The sequence below is a fragment of the Microtus pennsylvanicus genome, chromosome 6, assembly GCF_037038515.1.
Source record: "Microtus pennsylvanicus isolate mMicPen1 chromosome 6, mMicPen1.hap1, whole genome shotgun sequence".
Classification (NCBI taxonomy): Eukaryota; Metazoa; Chordata; class Mammalia; order Rodentia; family Cricetidae; genus Microtus; species Microtus pennsylvanicus.
Genome location: NC_134584.1, coordinates 31,504,279 through 31,523,269, shown reverse-complemented (window position 1 = coordinate 31,523,269; position 18,991 = coordinate 31,504,279). Strand labels below are relative to the sequence as shown.

The following is an 18,991-nucleotide window of genomic DNA, read 5'->3' as shown; positions in this document are numbered from 1 at the left end:
AGGATCAAAAACATGATGATAATTAATGCTGGAGAGGTTGTGGGGTAAAGGGAACACTCTTGTATTGCTGGTGGGAGTGCAAGCTGGTACACCATACATAGCTGTATGGTGATTTCTCAGAAAAGTAGGAAACAACCTTCCTCAAGACCCAGTAATACCACTTTTGGGTATATATCCAAAGGATCCTCAATTGTACCACAAGGACATATGTTCAACCATGTTCATAGCAGCTTTTTTTATCATAGCCAGAACCTGGAAACAACCTAAATGCCCCTCGACCGAAGAATGGATAAGGAAAATGTGACCAATTTACACAATGGAGTACTAGACATCAGAAAAACAAATGACATCTTGAATTTTTCAGGCAAATACATGGAGCTAGAAAACATCATATTGAGTGAGGTAACCCAGACCCAGAAAGACAATTATCATATGTACTCACTCGTAAGTCTTTTTTAAACATGAAACAAAGAAAACCAGCCCACAAATCACAACCCCAGAGAACCTGGACAACAATGAGGACCCTAAGAGAGACAAACATGGATCTAATCTACATGGGAAGTAGAAAAAGACAAGATCTCCCGAGTAAATTGGGAGCATGGGGACCATGGGAGAGGGTTGAAGGGGAGGGGAGAGAAAGGGAGGGGAACAGAGAATATATATATATATATATATATATATATATATATATATATATATACATATATATATCAATAAAATCAATTAAAAATATTTATGTATAGTTCAACAGCAAATGAATCCCTTTACACAAAAAAATTAATATTTTAATGAATTAAATGTCTTGCAAATACATATTACATAATTTGTCTTGTGCATTGTCACTAGTTACTGGACTATAATGGAGGTTACTGTTGGGAGCTATAAACCCCCAGATCCTGAATTTCTTGTAAACAACTTATTTTCCCCTGATCTGAGTGCCTACAGCCGCTCTGAGCACGAGACCCTCAGGCGTTCCTGATAGCAGGGGAATGGTTTCTGCTGCGTTTGGCTGGGGTGTGACTATCCCTATATAAGCTGCCCCTGAACACAATAAAGGAGGCATTCTTTTTTTTTATTTATTTATAAAGGAGGCTTTCTTGAGGCTTCTGGCTTCAAGGATGAGCTGTGTCTCTGTCTGTGTGTCTTTGTGTGTTTCAATCTCCAGCCCCTTGCCCGGTTCACGAACTGTATGGTGGTGCATAGGGCGCAGATGGGTGCTGTGCGCCACAGGTTACAATTCTGTTCATCTTTATGCTAAAATCTTTCAAAATAACACTTAACATGTATTCACATATGAATTTGTGTATTATCTTACCGCATGAGAAGTAGAGAAAGAGAAGTGATTTCTATAATCATATGAATCTGTAACTCAGCACTGCTTCTAAAGTTTTATCCCCTAAAGGCACTGAATATCTATGCTGTTCTATTTCAGGGCCTGGGAATTGTCAGGGCATGGCCAAACATCTCACCTTGAGCTTCATTTTACTAATCATACTGATTGACAAGAACGAAGCCTGTTTTTGTGACCACTACCCATGGAGTCACTGGTCCAGCTGTTCTAAATCTTGCAATTCTGGAACCCAGAGGAGACAGCGGTGAGTATGAGATTAGTGCTTTGTGCTCTGCCATATCTCAAGGATGGAGTGGGTACTATAAAATAGATCACACTGTGCAGTGAAGGACCGTTAGATCTCAAATGGGAACTTGGGACTTGAGACCGAATTTCAGTTCTGTCCTACACAAGGTTAAAATGAAGTCTACTTTTTTTTCTTTTTGCAAAATTAAAGAATTTCAAAGAAACTGATTCAGTTTCTCTTTAGTTAGTACATGCCTACAGTTAGTGAGTTAATCATAGACAATTTTATAGTCATTAAACAGAGTGTAACAAAACCTCAGCTGAGCAGCACCAATAGCCATTTGCTTGATTCCTGGCACTATCACGATGGCAATGAAACTGTGCTTACCTGCTAGTATTTAATACTTCGGTCCTTTCACGCTTCCGATTACTCGCCTGTGCACCTTGCTTGTTTCTATTAATGTTCTGTACAATGGTAGTGCTCACATGACTTAAGGGAGAAACTCGTGTTTCACGTTTTCTTACTATTATAGCTCTTTTAGAGAAACATATTAGAAAAGTATTTTTTGTGAATCTCATTACATTTACCAATTGACTTCCAATAAACAGTCCATGAAGTATGAGAAGAGACCCCACTGTTCAAGAGTTCCTCTGTAGTTCTCCACTGACTGCCAAAGAGAGACCATCCCTTTCAGTCAAGCACAGTCAAGCTGTGCCCAGGATACCCAAGCTGCTGTGCCCAGGATACCCAAGCTGCTGTGCCCAGGATACCCAAGCTGCTGTGCCCAGGATACCAAAGCTCTCTTTAGCCTCTAAGTTTTACTCTCCCTTCTTAGGTTCTTCGCTTTGCTACTTAGGGACTTTATATGAGTTTTGTATATTTTTCTTCCTTATGCCAATATCCTAATCCAACCCAATCATTGTATTTATATACATTGGCATCTTTCAAGCACAGGATAATTCATGACCATCCTGCACAGTCAGACAGACCTGTACCCTTGGAAGGGTTTCTCACATGGGTTAATGATCTGTCATCCCTGTCAAAATTCTCTCCTTTAAACTCCCATACTCGTTGTGGTGCTGTGCTCGGCTAAGCTGCACCATCTTATATATAAACCAACCTCCCTGGTTTCTTTGTGAAAGGTTTTTCTTTTACTCTTGGTAGCTATTTTTTCTAATTTGTGGTCAGATCAGTTTTGTTGCTGATTTGAAGGCGCTGTGAAAACACAAACTCAAGGGTAGCTTTTCTGACTCTTATAGGCAAATAGAAGTGAATGATTACTATCGGCAAAACTATTGTGACCAGCTTTGTACCAAGCAGGAGACCAGGGAGTGTAATGTGCAGACATGTCCCATCAACTGTGTCCTTGGAGACTACGGGCCATGGTCAGACTGCGACCCTTGTATTGAAAAGCAGGTATGTGAGCTACAAGCATACCCAGATAGTCTGAATCACACATGAGTTCCAGTGACCATATCATACTTATCCACTCTCCATGCCTCCTGACACTTCTGAAAGCAAAAAGAAAGGCTAAGAAATTCAGTTTTCATGTAGTGCTTAAAAGTAAACAGAAATAAGGGAGATAAATCAAACCCCTGGCTCTGTGTTTTTCCCCTAAATTCTGTCTAACCATGGGAAAGGTCCACAGCTTGTTTATTTTCCCAGCTGCAATATTTACCCTGCTCATGCTCTTTCCTGGAAGGGCCACATCATATGACCCATGTCAACTTCAGTCAGAATCCTCTGTTCCCAACAACTGCACATCAGAGAGAGAAAAGAAACTGAAACTCATTTGTAGAGACCAATTTCTGAGAACCGTGCTGCGTCCCTGACATGAACCACACAAACTCCACATCCTTCTGTCTTTCTATATGTTTACAGAAGGATACGCTCCAGTTCCTTATGGGCTAAGTATTTCCAACAAGGGTGTACCACTAATTAATAATTGAACTGTATTTTGAACTCAAGTTTTTCTGCAATTTAAGACAGCATTGGTTAAGCCTGTCATATTTCTAGTCTCTACTCCTCACCAAAATGTTTCAAAGTGTGGATATTATGTCAAGCCAGTTTCCCTAGTGACTTTCTTATGCAAAGGAATCTCAAAATCCTTTCCGATTTATCGCTTCACCCTGCCTGGGATATAAAAGAGCTACTTCATGCATGCACAGAGGAGAGTCTCAGTAAAGTTTTCATTTGTTGTTGGTATAATTTATAATCCTATGATTTCAGAGTAATGAAAAGCATTGGAAGCCCTTTTGCCCAGTTTCTCATTTTGCAGGTTGGGAAACAGAGGCATGCCAAGTGGTGACTTACACATTATAATGAAACTGGAGGAAAGTATCAGTACCATTTGGGAGTTGTCACCATGGGGATGATTATAACCATGACGGGAAAAGCCATTCTTGGATGAATTTCCACTTTAACCTTGACCTTGCTTTGGAATTATTCCCCCTCCTCTACATCTCTTTCAGGTTAAAGTTAGATCTATCCTGCGCCCAAGTCAGTTTGGAGGACAGCCATGCACAGAGCCCCTGGTGACCTTTAGACCATGTGTCCCATCCAAGCTCTGCAAAATTGAAGAGACTGATTGCAAGAATAAATTCCTCTGTGACAGTGGTAAGATACTCCGCTAGGCTATTCGGTCTCCACTGAAACTACTGAGTGCCAGCTAAAGCTAAGAAGGAAAAGTCCCTCCCCACTATAAGCAAGGGGCAGGGGTGTTGTTATGCTACACATTACCAAGGCATTCAGGTGTGAAATTACAGCTTTCCAGACATAATCCTCTTGACCGGTTACCTAACCCATTTGCTCAAGTAATAGTGTTCACATCCATGCTTTGTTATAGTGGTAGAGAGGAAGAAAGGAGGGCAAAGGAAAAGACACAAGCAGATAATTTTACAAAAGGATAATAATAAACACATATCTATAATGCGAATAATTAAAAGGATGTGGCAGGTTGGGGACCATAAAGACAGCCCAGTGAATAAAGATGCTTGTCACCCACACTGGCAGCATGAGTTCAACTCCTAGAACCGCAAAGATAGAGAGAACTGACTGCTGATATTTGCTTTGGCTTCACATGAGTGCCCATCCTCAGGCACACACACACATGCACACACCCCAAATAGATAAATAAATATAAAAGCTTAGATAAATAAGAAGTGACAGATGAAGCTATATTTAAGACAAACTTTTAATGGTTTGTTAAAAAAGACTATTGGGATATTATTATGTCAGATGAATCCTAAATAAGACAAATTTTCATGATTGGTTCCAAAGGTTGTCCTCACTCCACAATAATGAGATATCATTTTGGTTTAAATATTAACAATGTTCAAGTGTACTACTGCGTGCTGAGATTTCTAAGAACTGATATTTAAGTTATATTAGAATTCTGTCAAATCTTGAATACTTTATTTATAGGTACTCATCTGTTAATTACTAGCTCATTAACTCCCACCACTTTGGATAGTAAAAATCAAATTTTTATAAATGCTTTAGTGAACACCGAAATGACCAATATCAGCTTTATGATATGTGTTATTATATTGTTGTTAAACTTCTCAATTGGCCTGGATCATTAATCCTCTTATATCAATATATGAGCATGATTGTGTTCCAGTAAAACTCTATTTACAAAAATGAATGCAGGTCAATTTTAGCATATAAACCATAGTTCATTGAACTCCCACATAAATATCCAACTTTCAGTTAGAAAAACAATAAGTTTCAAAGAGATAAACACCACATTGCTTCTGTGTACTCTGGGTATACAGAAAAGTAACTAGCCAATTTTAAATGACATAGATAATTGACTTAAGGCCTTGGAACTAAAATTTCTTCTTCCTTACACACTGCTTCCAACCTTCATGTTTGCCAATTTTTTCTAAATATAGATGGTAATGCTGATGTTAGGGTTTTCCTAACCCAGGAAAAGAGGATAGGTGTTGGGAGGGGTATATCTTGTACCTTAGTGACGAGGTCACATCACAAGTTAATGTAGGCAGGGAGATAATAAAAACCTTGATGGAATGGCTGAGAATAATCCAGACTTGCACAGCATATCCAAAATCCTAAAATCCACGTTTAAAACTGAAAGGCAGCTATTTCAGGCTTTCAGTGCAGTTACTATAGTGAACAACTGAGAGAGACTCGTTTCACCAGATGATAAACCTAGGAAATTAGTTATAGAAGAGGTTAGTGCAAATCCAGAATTCACAAGCCTACAAACATCTTAGATTCACATACTGATTGCTAGCATACAATGGCTAATTTCAGACAAGTCAGCAACTGCAGGCGCTGGTTTCCAGGTCAACAGCGCTATGTCCACAGCCACTGTGTAAAAATTGGAAGGTCTAGATGCTTCAGTGGCCTGATGGCCAGAGTCCAGTCTCTGAGAATCACATGGCAGGGAGAGAGAAAATCAATTCATGCGCATTGTCTCCTGACCTCATGTGCCCACCGTGGCTGGTATGTCATCACACCTCCAACAAAAACTAATTAAAAAGAATGTAATGAAATTAATAATTAAAACATCAAAATTGTTGAATGTCTGTAATTGTTGAAAAGCTGATGTGAGCCCGAACTCTATGCTGCCCAAGCCACATTACCCTGAGCATTCAATATCTCTATATTCCAGCTACCAGTTGATAAATCCCTGGCAATAATATGGTTGGCATCCTTTCGGAATGGGTGATGCACTGGCTTTTTTGGTTGTTAAATGTTCCACTGAAAAGGATATGCTACTGTACTTTCAAAAATCACCTAATATGAACAGAGAAATTGGATGGACATTGTCTGATTTGAGGTGACACTCAGTCCCTTACTTAACAAAGAATTAGACTCATTATCCTGTCCCAAAAGGACAGGATACCTTGCAGGGCAATACATGGCAGCCTTACCACGGCATTAGCTGCAATGCCAACTTATCTCCCAAGCACTGAATAATATATTTATTTAGCCTTTCATAGTTTATAAAAATTATATACAATCAATACAACACATAAAGTCCAAGTAGACAAAAAGGTATACAACTTCTGGATGATTATATGGCTCCAGCTAGCAATCCTTTTATCTATGATTTCACTTAGTGACTACAGCCACTCATGGTCAACACACATTTAACATATCAGTTAAATGAAAGTTTCCAGAAATAAATGATTTTAACTTTTAAATTCCATGTCAGAGTGGAATGAGGAAACTGTGCCATCCCCCTCTGTCCTTTCCAGTGTATTTATCACCTCTTCTTACAGCATCCACATAACAGACACCACCTGCCCGTCATCTCAGTTATAAGATCAACACGCCAGTGAGCTATATCAGTACACCTGTTCACAAGCCCTTATTTTTCTTATTAATGGTCACAGTGTACCAAGGTTGTAGCAATGGTGATTCATGTAAGCCAAGGAGAAGCATAAAGTGCCAAGGCGAAAGTTCTCAACTTTAGGGAATCAAGGAAATCATCTGCGGAGGACACTCAGACCTAGGACAGTCACTAACTCGTAAAGAAGGGGAAGTAAACTATCACTAGCTTTCCTGTCACATCTCAAACTGGAGTTTTGGACAAAGTGTATGATAGGTGCTTAAGATAGGCAAGATATGAATTACAGGGTTTAGTGCTCCCTGTAGTCTTGGATGTGGGAGGGCCTTAAAACTTGTTCTTCACAGAAAAGGGGAACTACTGCATAGGTATGCGCTGACCTCAATAGATTATGCAACATTCAAACTGCTCTTCACCTTTCCCTGCCCCACTTTGGTATGGGCTATATTAATGGTTTATAAAGCTGCATTCTTTCTACTTTTTATTCCATTGAGTCAGTATTGTCTATAGTCATCCTCAGCTCTGTTCCAGCTTGCCTACTAAACTTCTCTCAAAAGGTGTCTTTCCTCTTTCATCTCAACACTTTTTGGCAGGTCCCTTCCAATTTCTAGAAGTATCAAAGCTTGGCAAAGAACCGTGTGCTCCAAGAGTATCTGTACCATTATCTAGGAAAATAGAAAGGAAGCACTACCCAAAACTGGATTCTTCTTCAATCTGTTAGAACCAAGAACAGAATTTTTAAAAATAACCTAAATCAAGATTAAAAATATACAACAAACCCCTAGAGATATAGTTTTCTAAACGTAACCTTTTCAAGGCTATATCTTAAATTTGACAGAATCTACATCCATCTTTTAATTTTGTATGATTATGATGCTCATGGCCATGATTATAACAGCTGTCTGAACATAAAACAAAATCTTGAAAAATCTAAAGAATTATTTAGAATATACTTACCATCTAAAGGGAAGTTTTTAATTTATTTTTATTGAGCTCTACATTTTTCTCTGCTACCCCTCCTTGCCTCTCCCCACCCCTTCAACCCACCCCCAAGATCCCCACACTCCCAATTTACTCAGGAGATCTTGTCTTTTTCTACTTCTCATATAGATTAGATCTATGTATGTCTCTCTTAGTATCCTCATTGTTTTTTAAGTTCTCTGGGATTGTTATTTATACACTGGTTTTCTTTGCTTTATGTTTAAAAACCACTTATGAGTGAATACATGTGATAATTGTCTTTCTGAGTCTAGGTTACCTCATTCAATATGATGTTTTCTAGTTCTATCCATTTTCCTGTGAAATTCAAGATGTTGTGGTTTTTTTTTGGTGTGTAGTACTCCATTGTATAAATGTACCACATTTTCCTTATCCATTCTTCAGTCAAGGGGCATTTAGGTTGTTTCTAGGTTCTCACTATGACAAACAATGCTGCTATGAACATAGTTGAGTACATGTCCTTGTGGCACGATTGAGCATCCTTTGGATATATACCCAAAAGTGGTATTACTGGGTCTTGAGAAAGGTTGCTTCCTAATTTTCTGAGAAATCACCACACTGACATCCAAAGGGGCTATATCAGCTTGCATTCCCATCAGCAATGCCGGAGTGTTCCCTAAAGGGGAATTTTTAACCAACGGATGTGAAACTTTGTGTTTTCAGGAGTCTTTTGTAGCAATAAAAATTTTAATCCAGCAGATAACTCAAATCCCCCCCCTCAAGCATTTATTTAGTCAAATCAGTTGTAAATGATTGTACGTGAGACACTGGTCAAGGCTACACTTGTCAGCCTTGTAATCTTCAGGAAGAAGTATGTGAGGTGACAGTTAAGTGTCTGGCTTCTCCCTGTCTACAACAACCTTTAGAGATTTGGAAATGTATTGTTTGCACAAGCAGATTGTTTGTGTGCACAAACTTTATAGGGGTTTTTAAACAAAAATAATCTAGACTCTGCCATAGAGATCAAAACAAAATTCTGAACCAACTACCAACTTTCCTCAAACCAATTACTATAATGTAATTTTAAATTCTCTTCTTCAAGCAGAAAAAGGCAGAGAAGAAAATTCTATTATTGAAAATAGCCCAACAGCAACTAAATTGTCCTATGGTGACTCTTAGACTCTCAAGCCCTAGAGGGGACATCAGTTTATCGCTTTGTTTAATGCATTCCTATACTTAACCCTCAACTTTCTCTTGATGTGTAAAGCGTTTGTGCTTCACCTTTTGAATGCTTTCTTAGCTGATAACGGGTTGGTGACGCTGTGGTGCACTTTCTTGACCAGGGCGCTGCATTTCCAGAAAGTTAGAATGCAATGGAGAAAACGACTGTGGAGACAATTCCGACGAGAGGCACTGTGGGAGAACAAAGACGGTATGCCCACGGAAATACCTTCCCATTCCTAGCGCGCAGCTGATGGGCACTGGGTATGGAACACCATTTTTGTTTCCATTTTGGAAAGAAAAAGTATTCCTGAGATAATGAGAAGTACAGCGACAACACATACGACCCACACTCGTGGCTAATAAACACCACACTGCTGAATGACGTGTGAGTGACTGAGGAAATTGCTCAGGAAAAAGAGAACAGTGCTTATGGTTGTGTTGTGAGTCGAAATCCCATCAGGAAAATCCATCTTTTGGTGTGAGAGAGTAAGACAAAATAAGAGAGAGAAAAAAAGAAGGTGGGAGGGAGAGAGAGGGAAAGAAAGAGAGTTCCTCGTCACCTTCAAATGTGAGAGTTGCTTTAGGAACAGCACTGGGCTCCCCCACCCCCTGTCGCTTCATCCTCATCCATGCCAAGCCCTTGGCAGAGTTAGAGTTCCTGACTGGCCCTCTCCACCTGGCATGTTCTCTCTCTCTCTCTCTCTCTCTCTCTCTCTCTCTCTCTCTCTCTCTCTCTCTCTCTCCTAATATCTGGTGGCTTTTTCCTTCTTTCTTTTTCTTGTGTCTTAAGGCAGAGAAAAAAAATCCACTCCTTCTCCTCACTTTTTAATTGTTTTGTCTTTTTGTTTAATTCTGATAATAAAGTATTCAAAACAAAAACAAGAAGAAATAAGGGAGGGATGGAGGAAGGAAGAAGGATTAAGTAGTCATAAAAAATACAGAAAAATTAGAAAAAAAAACAGAATAAAATGTGTGTCAATGTGGCTAGAGATCCCATCCCATAGAAAATGTGATTTATGGGTAAATCGGTGATTAACCAACAGGCAGAAGGGCAACCTTGTGTTATCATCTGTTCTCCCCTTAGTAATGAGAAACTGAACTTCAGAAAATTGAATTAGGTCTGCCAAGCCTTGAATGGTAGAACCAGAATTCAAGGTCACATTTCAAAACCAAATCTGTTTCTCTAACTCCATAGCAGCACCCTCTTAAATACTCAAAAACACCCAAGAGCATGCATCATTTGTTGACTGAGACTTAAAATCCTGATGTTTTTATTTCAGAAAGGCACTGGCAATTTAGCAAGGGGATCTAAATTTGTTATGCTATGTCTATGTTTTCAAATAGTTTAGAGAATATGAAAGAAGTCAAGGAGAATGGAACTAACTTCAGTTTGAAATGTAAGAGAAATTGATAATCTCCTTTGTCCTCCATTCCCATGATGAAGGACCCACCCTTTAATTTGGGGTCAGAAAGAAGCCAATTGGCTGTCAGGTTCTGTTGCTTCATGTTGGAATTTTAAAACATTTAGCTCTTGGGCACGAGAGATGGCTCAGTGTGTTAAAGCAATGGCTGCCCAGTATGGTCATCTGTGTTGGGATCCCCAGAACACACATAAGAAGGCTGGAATGGCAGTGCGTACCTGGAATCAAGCTCCTCTCCTGTGGTACTATGGTGCAGACAGGGGCAGGAGCCTCGGCTGGATACTCACAGGTCAGATACTTTGGAGTTCACAGTCGAGAATCAGAAACAATTGATATCCTATCTCAAAAGAAGTGGAAGGGCAGAACGAACTCTTCAATACTGACCCCTGACCTCGACATGTGTACCATCACATGTACCTGTGGCACTCATGTGACCCCACTGCCCACATGCCCACACATGAATGCGAAATGAAGTTTTGAGTTTTTTGAATTTAATTTTAGAAATGAAAACACCGTCACTGATGTTCTCAACATCACAGTTGCATAGTGTGGAACTTTGAAGTCTGAAGGACAAACGACTGAAATGCAGTATCATTTGATTTATAATAAAAACGAGTAGCCACTGGGCCAGCCTCTATGATACTTGTAAAGTAGAGAAGACATTAGTCCAAAGTAGGGGACGTTGGATTCCACACATTTTTCTATGTTAACTGCCACAGCCAAGTTGTTTATGGTCAAATAGAGTCTCCCCGTGCGTATCTTGTATGACTACACACTAATCTGCCGTTCTGCCCCAGACTTTCTAATTGCTTCTCTCGCCCATGCTTTAACATCTTGTTTTTTTATCAACGTATAGAAATGGCTTTCCTGTTATCCTTTGCCTGCAAGAAAATCATAGCCCCACATGCCCACTGATAACCACAATGTTTCAGATTTTCAAAAGTTTGCAATGTTCCGACTGAAGTAGGGAACATTCTAACTGATCTCTTAGCCTTTGGGTCTAGTCTCTAGAGCTAAGATGAGGAGGACCGCATGCTATGTGGACTTTGGCAGACAAACTGTGGCTTCCTGACAGCCAGGGCTGTTGTCCCAAGGATTCTTAGAAATGAGCACAGGCTTGAGGACAGCCAGTCCTCTCTTTTTCTCCCCAGGGAGAGAGTCTTGAGATTTACTATAATTTCTTTCTAATCAACTGGCCCCAGCATCTCAGCCTCCTCTCCCTTTCCCTTCCAATATTTTTCTGCCCACAAAAGATATCTTCTAGGCGTCGGGCTGTTTTTAAAACTTACATCTTTCTGAGAAAAAAAAATTAACAATACTTATGCTTCCAACATCAATCACTAAGCCCCATACCTAAAACAAAAATCAAACAATATGAACATGTGGCTTGTTTTCTTATCAGGCTCAGCCAAAGCGTACATATAAATACATTTGGCCATGTGTATGTATGCATATGCATATCTTTTAGTTGATGTGTTTTTAACTAGCACAAGGCCACTTGCCCAGCATGTGTGAGAGTCCAGTTCCTCCAGCACAGAAAAAAAAAAGATGAAATAAAGCAACACTTTAGAAAGCTAAAGCATACATTGCTGGTGTATATTTAAAACACAAAAATATGGGGTCAATATATACATCTCAGAGACTGAAAATACAGGAGCTAGAACCTTCTCCATAGTTGGTTTAGCTCTGACGAAGAAGCAACTTTGAGAAGAAAAGGTTTAATCTAGTTTATACATTAGAGCCCATCACTGAGGGAATCCAGGACAGGAGCTAAAGGCAAGAACCTTGAACTGAAATGGAAACCACAAAAGAGCACTGTTTGCCACTTGCACCTGCCAGTTCACTCAGCGACACTTCTCACACAGCCCAGGCTTGCCTTCCCAGGCATAGTGCTGCTCACAATGGGCTGTGCCCTCCTCTGTCAGATAGAAATTAGGAAAATGCCTCACAGCCAAGCCACAAGCCATCCTGACCTGGGAAATTCTTCTGTTGATAATCTGCCTTTCCAGGTGACTCTGAGTTTATGTCAAGCCGACAGATGGAGCTAGCCATGACAAGCTTCAAAAGATTCCTCAGGCCTGCTCTGATGGAGTGATCTTCGTAAAAATCCTGCCCTTAAACTCCACAAGCAGCTTCACAGATGCCTTGCGACCAGGGAGTTAGTTTTCTCTAGCACCTTCTCCCTGGCTACAGATACAGATCCATAGCAGGCGCCAGCTCTATGAGAAGCATTCTTTACTCCTCTGGCATCCTTCTTAACTTATGATATGCAAATGTAGGCATTACAGACACTGTACTTGTCCTGTTGAGTTCTTTAGGAAGCTCTTCCCAGATCAACTTCCCATAATTCTCCACTCAAATACCCACTGATAGAAATTCAAGTGTGAATAAATGCAAATCTCAAGTTGTACTTGAAGCTGTTTGGGTGTGCTGTGCATCTTAGAGAACCCATAGAAACCATTCCTCCTCAAGATAACATTTAAGATATAGGATATATTTCACTTCTACCATATAGTTCAGTCTTTGAAGCATACATACCAAAAGTTGAGAAAACACACACACACACACACAAAAAAAAAAAAACAACTCCTGGATTGCAGGGTGCCAGACTGGACTATACAGCATGGTTCTATTTTCAGACACTGCAAATCTATAATCTCTTAGTATATCACAGATTTATATAGTCATCACCCGAATAAAATTTTAGAACATTTTATACTAATTTTTCAGAGTGACTGTAATGTTTTATGTTTTCATTGTTATGGTTGATTGAAAAATCAGTCTCATTTCATTTTGTCTGCACATTTTTATGGCGCAAACCTTTAATTACTGCTCCATGTTGGAAGCATGTTACTGAGGCAATCCTATTTTAAATATGGCAGTCACTTATTTCAAGTCATTAGTGGTACTTTCTGGCCTCTAAAAAATTATTTATTTATTCAGTATGTGTGTGCATGTGAATGTAAGTGTGTGTGCCTATATATGCACATGCGTGTGTGTGTGTGTGTGTGTGTGTGTGTGTGTGTGTGCATCCATGAACCACAGGCCACATGTAGACAACAGAAGACAAGATTTCTGGAGCTGGAAGACAAGGTTACCTGAGCAGGCATATATGGAAACTTAATGTATTTTTAAAGACTCTTGCATAATCTTTATAAATATAATTTTGGTTATCTACATAAATGCAACATTACCAAAGTTTTGATCAGAAACCTGTTTACTCCGATAATATGTATTACCCTCTCTAAGAAACTGGAAGACTATATGAGATAAATGACAAATTTCCTCAAGCTGCTAATAATTTCTTGAGTACATGAATTTAGCTCAGCTAATCCTTAGTGCCTCAATTTCTTTATTTGTAAAATAAGTATAAATAATCTTATCTATAAAATATAGTCATTAAATATTAAATTGTTTAATGTTTGTAAACCACTTACTACTGCTTCTTTCATAGGTTAATAAATAATACATAAACATTTGATAAATAAAATAATTTAAATGTAATTATGCCACAATGTAGAACTATTATTACAATACTATTGTTTCCATATTACTATTTCATAATTTACTCTCTATCAATATTCTTTTACTGTACCTTAATATTCTTCCATTGTCTGTATCAACTTTATAAATGATAAAAACTGAAAGTTCAAATTTATTTCATGTTAAAAATCCCAGAACTTTTTGAGTTAATGGGGCTGAGTTTAGGATAGCCAGTACTTTACAAATGCCTAATCACAAGAAGAAAAAGTAAGCCTTCCCTTGGAGTCATTTGTCAGAAGTCAAGAATGTCTAAGAAAAGGAATTTCTTTCATATAAGTAAGGTAAATTTTAAATATTACTCTACATCTATTGAATTCTTGAAAATTTCTTTGTTTCCAGGTTTCATATTCTGGCAGGAGAGCCCAGAGGAGATGTCCTTGATAACTCTTTCAATGGAGGAATATGTAAAACTGTCAAAAGCATTCGAGCAAGTAATCCATACCGTGTTCCTGCCAATCTGGAAACTGTTAACTTCGAGGTATGGCGGTATAGTGTGGTGGCTATGCCAACCTTACACACTATATGCTTCTATTTAATCCTTCCAAAACCCAATGAAGCCAGGATTATTTTCATTGATTTACTGGAAGGATTTAAAAAAAGGTAACCAATTTATCCAACATCAAATAAACATCTGTACTCCATGAACATATAACTTTAAAACATGTTCATACCCAAAAATGGATTTTTTATTGAGAATATTCTCTTATCATAGATTTTTTCACTCAGATAACCATGAGACAGATGTAAAAATAATCTCAAGTTCTTACCAAAAAACAAACAACAAAAAACATGATAGTTCTGAATATAAAACACATTGGCTTATCTCCTGTCTATTTTACTAATTTGCTAGTTTTCCTGTATGGTAATGAGTACCACATGGCAGTGCTGGATAGTGACCTAGGAACCAAAAAGAAGGGAATATTGTGGTCTCAGTAAGAATGGCTCTTCTAAACTCATATACCTTAATGTTTGGTCACCAGGGAATGGAACTGTTTAAAAGGATTAGAAGGATTAGGAGGTGTGGCTTTGTTGAAGGAAATGTGTCATTAGGGGTGGACTTTGAGGTTTCAAAAGCCCAGGCCAGGCTCAGTGTCTTGCAGATCAGGATGTAGCTCTCAGCTACTTCTCCAGCACCATGCCTGACTGACAATGGCTTAAACCTTTGAAACTGTAAGCAAACCCTTAATTAAATGCTTTCTTTTATAAGAGTTACCTTAGTTGTTGTGTCTCTTTACAGCAATAGATCAGTAACTAAGACAGTAACCAATACCTTTTTTGATTTTTAATAAGAAAAATGCAAAATACATGGTTTTAGCCATCACATTTTTTCCTTGCAGATCTGACTGCTAAGGAGAATTTTTTTCTTCATGGTAGTAGGTACTCAGTAAGAAATATGTCAATACTGCTTTAAAAAGACCTCTTCAGTACCAACAGCAGCACTCATGGGTAAATGTGCTTGTTGCCGAAGTCCAAAGACTTAAATTCAATCCACAAAACATACACTGTGGAAGGAGAAAGCAGACTCCTGTAAATTGTCCTTTAATGTCTAAATATGCACTGTGACACGAGCCTGTCCACATATATAGACACAGGATAAATGAACAAATGTTTGCACACATACATAAATGTAATGTTTTAAAATAAAAATGACATCTTTAAGCATCTAAATACAGGCACTTTCCAATCTAATAAACTCAATTTTAAAAATTGTATGATATACACTCTTGGGTTTGGAAAGTGACGTAGGGACGAAGGCCACATTCTAATGATTCTGGAAGACAAATAACAATATTCTTAGGGTATACAATTTTGAAGAAGCTTTGAAGAAAAAACTATGCCTGTGATATTCTACTGGAGGGTGTGTTCTAATTCCCAAATAAGTGCTTACTCTTACTTATGCTTCCTCTGATGCTTCCTCTTAAATATAAAATTTTCAACAGCAGTCGTAGCCACAATAACCTCAGCAGAAATCCACTTCACACAGATTATAGAGTGGCATTCCCATGACCCTACATCCCATCTCTCTCTTCTTAATTCCCTACATTTATTTTTATAATGCGTGTTGATTTACCTCCTAAATATCTTTACAACACAATCGTCACGAAATACAAGTGTGATCAACCTTAAATATTTTATGCAAGCAGTCAATATTTATTAATAACTTATTATAAGTGAAATACTGCTTTTATGAATGGATACAAATACAAATATTTAAGCAAAATATATTATCAGACCTGATTCCAGTTTCTCAGTCTAATAGAATGTTTTGTCACTGCTCACTCATGAATCTGTCTCTTTCCACACGAATACATTTGGCAGAAATTTCTTTGAGTTTCTCTTCAGGATACCTAAACCCCCTCCTTGCCTGCTAACATCTGACTCTGTTTTATTACCTCATTGTTTATTCATTTATTTTTATATGTGTGTATGTGCGCATGCGCACACACAAGTACATGCCACAAGGTGCTCAAAGGATAACTTTTACAATTCCACCATGTGGGTCTTTGGAATTAAACCCTATCTTAGATGGTGTCCTATTTCCATAAAGAAACACATTGACCTCATAAAGGAAAGCATTTAGCTTTGAGTTGGCTTCCAGTTCAGAGGTTTAGTCCATTGTCATCATGGCAGGAAGCATGGCAGCATACAGACAAACATGATACTGGAGAGAAAGCTCCGAGTTCTGCATCTGAACCAGCAGACAGCAGGATGAGAGAGAGAGTAAGTGGGTCTGGCTTGAGCATTTAAAATCACGAAGTTCACTCCCATTGACACATTTTTCCAACAAGGCTTTACCTACTCCAACAAGGCCATACCTCCTAAGTAGTCAAGTAGTACCATTTTCTAATGAACCAGCATTCAAATCTATGAATGGCCTATGGAGGCCATTTCTATTCAAATCATCACAGACCCATTGAGCCATCCTGCTGGTCCCTAATATCTTATTCTTTAAGCTCATATAGTCTGAGTTTTAAAAGAACCTATAAAAAAATCTACACAGCTATATGGCATACCTTTAATAACATGCCCTTCTTGTTTTGCTGTTGACTGAGTGGTTCAATTTGTGAGCATTTTAGAATCTAACTAGTACATACTGTAGTATCTGAACACAACACTGAGATTTGATTATATTACCACTGAACAGTTGTCTTTTACAGCGCGGTTAGGTTTCCTTCTTTTCTTGGCTTATTATCAAGCTGTTTAATGCAACATACAATTTGTCTCTCAGTAAATTTTAGTAGTTAATATTTAAAATAAGAAATATTTTTTCGATTGCTGACCAGACAAGATAATTCTCATTCATTTTTTGAGTATTTTAATCATCTGTTCTCCTTGCTGTCCTAACTATAGTTGAGGTTTGAGTTCTTGAGAAATAACCCCGTTTTTACCCTTAGCTCAAGTGTGTTTCAAAATTCCCTCCATCTCAGAGGCATGGTTAATAAATGGTAAGACAAAGAGGGTTTCTGTGAAATCAGCCTTCAGCAGCTGAGGAATTGAAGGGGAGCCACGGAGTCGACAGACCAATCACACAATTGGCTTTTCTATCTGAGGGAGTACAACTTAATTCTCTGTGGCTGGCAAAAAGGGAAACACACACACACACACACACACACACACACACACACACGTCCAACATGTCAGGCTCTGACCTAGGGTGCTGATGACTGGCAAGCCTTCTGCAGGTCAGAGACACTAAAGACGAAATGCAGAGTGGGTGAACTACTGGACAAGCAGACACATGAGGACTTTTCTGAGGGCCAAAGCTTAGTTCTTCATTTTCTTATTCTTTCGGTTGCTTGTTCTACTCTCTGCTTTTCCTGTTCTGGTCTTTTACCCTCATGTTTCCCTTCTTTCTCTTTCCTGATGTTTTTCTTCTTCCTTCTTCATTTTTTCCCTTGCAGCTTGCATACCTTAACAGAATCTTTCAAGCAACATAAAAATTGCAATATGGTTGCACTCTATTTTAAGTGGATGATTACAGTGAATACAAGTAAAAAAAAAACCAACATGTTTCCCACTTACCTTACATGATGAAACATCTTATGTATTACAGGTGAAAAATAAATTATCCCCCAAGAACCCATATACAGTTAAACATTTCTCTTTTAGACTTCTCACAGATCAGCAGCCTTTCTGTTATAACCATTTACATAGGCAGTAGTTTATCTAATTGCCATAAAAACTGGTTGCTAGTTAGCCTTTTCATATTTTAGAGTTCTGTCCAATTATCTTAACGAATCATCCAGTTTTTTGTTTTCTAGTTACGTGAAGTAAACTGTTTAAAACTTTTTTTTAGCTATGATGTACACCAAAACTCAGGAACACATTTCCCAATATCAGAAAAAACTTGAGCTGATTCCTGGGACTCCGTTGTTTTCTTTAATCATTAACCTAAACCACAGTCTATACAGCTCATCAAGGGAAACTCAAAAGTCCTAGCTGTGTGACATTTTCTAGTTTCTATTTTCTATCTCTGCAACCCTTGCTTTATCAGAGGCAAGGGCCACACCATTTCCTGCCATTACCTAAATTAATTTTCCCACTAAACTAACTTCTGTCATAATCCCTTACTACATTTGTTAAAATCCCCTAATCATCAAAATTCTATTTAAACTAAGACTATTGTTACATTAAATCATTACTTCAGCTAAACAGTACAGCTTAAAAGGAAATCACCTTCATAATAATCCATAGGTAAAAATGCCCAGTAGAATGGAATATTTCCATGAGATAATGACACCACATTAAAGGCAGTGGGGAATCTCCCCACACCCATTCGCCATATTCCAGATACCAGAGAAAAATGGCAATGGCAAGAATATAAAGGCAAAAAGCAGCTCCAGACCCTAAGAGGTACAACAAGGATTTCAAACCCTCTACTCCAATAAACTGAATACTGCCTTTAAAAAAAAAAGAACACTAAATGGTATTTTATCTTTAACAGGAAATGTGGGTACCTTTGATTA

General features: G+C 38.4%; 1 protein-coding gene across 2 annotated transcripts in view; it reads left to right on the top strand.

Moving 5' to 3' along the window:
• Positions 1–18,991, top strand: part of C6 (complement C6) — a 67,282-nt gene that overhangs the window by 6,068 nt on the left and 42,223 nt on the right. The window contains exons 2-6 of one of the 2 annotated variants that reach the window (XM_075975966.1): positions 1,433–1,595; positions 2,837–2,993; positions 4,049–4,193; positions 9,180–9,321; positions 14,364–14,502. In XM_075975966.1, coding sequence (XP_075832081.1) covers positions 1,453–1,595; positions 2,837–2,993; positions 4,049–4,193; positions 9,180–9,321; positions 14,364–14,502 — 726 coding nt within the window. In that variant the 5' untranslated portion in view covers positions 1,433–1,452. Of the gene's footprint in view, positions 1–1,432; positions 1,596–2,836; positions 2,994–4,048; positions 4,194–9,179; positions 9,322–14,363; positions 14,503–18,991 lie in introns of those variants that run through there. The other variant, XM_075975967.1, reaches the window with a different exon arrangement.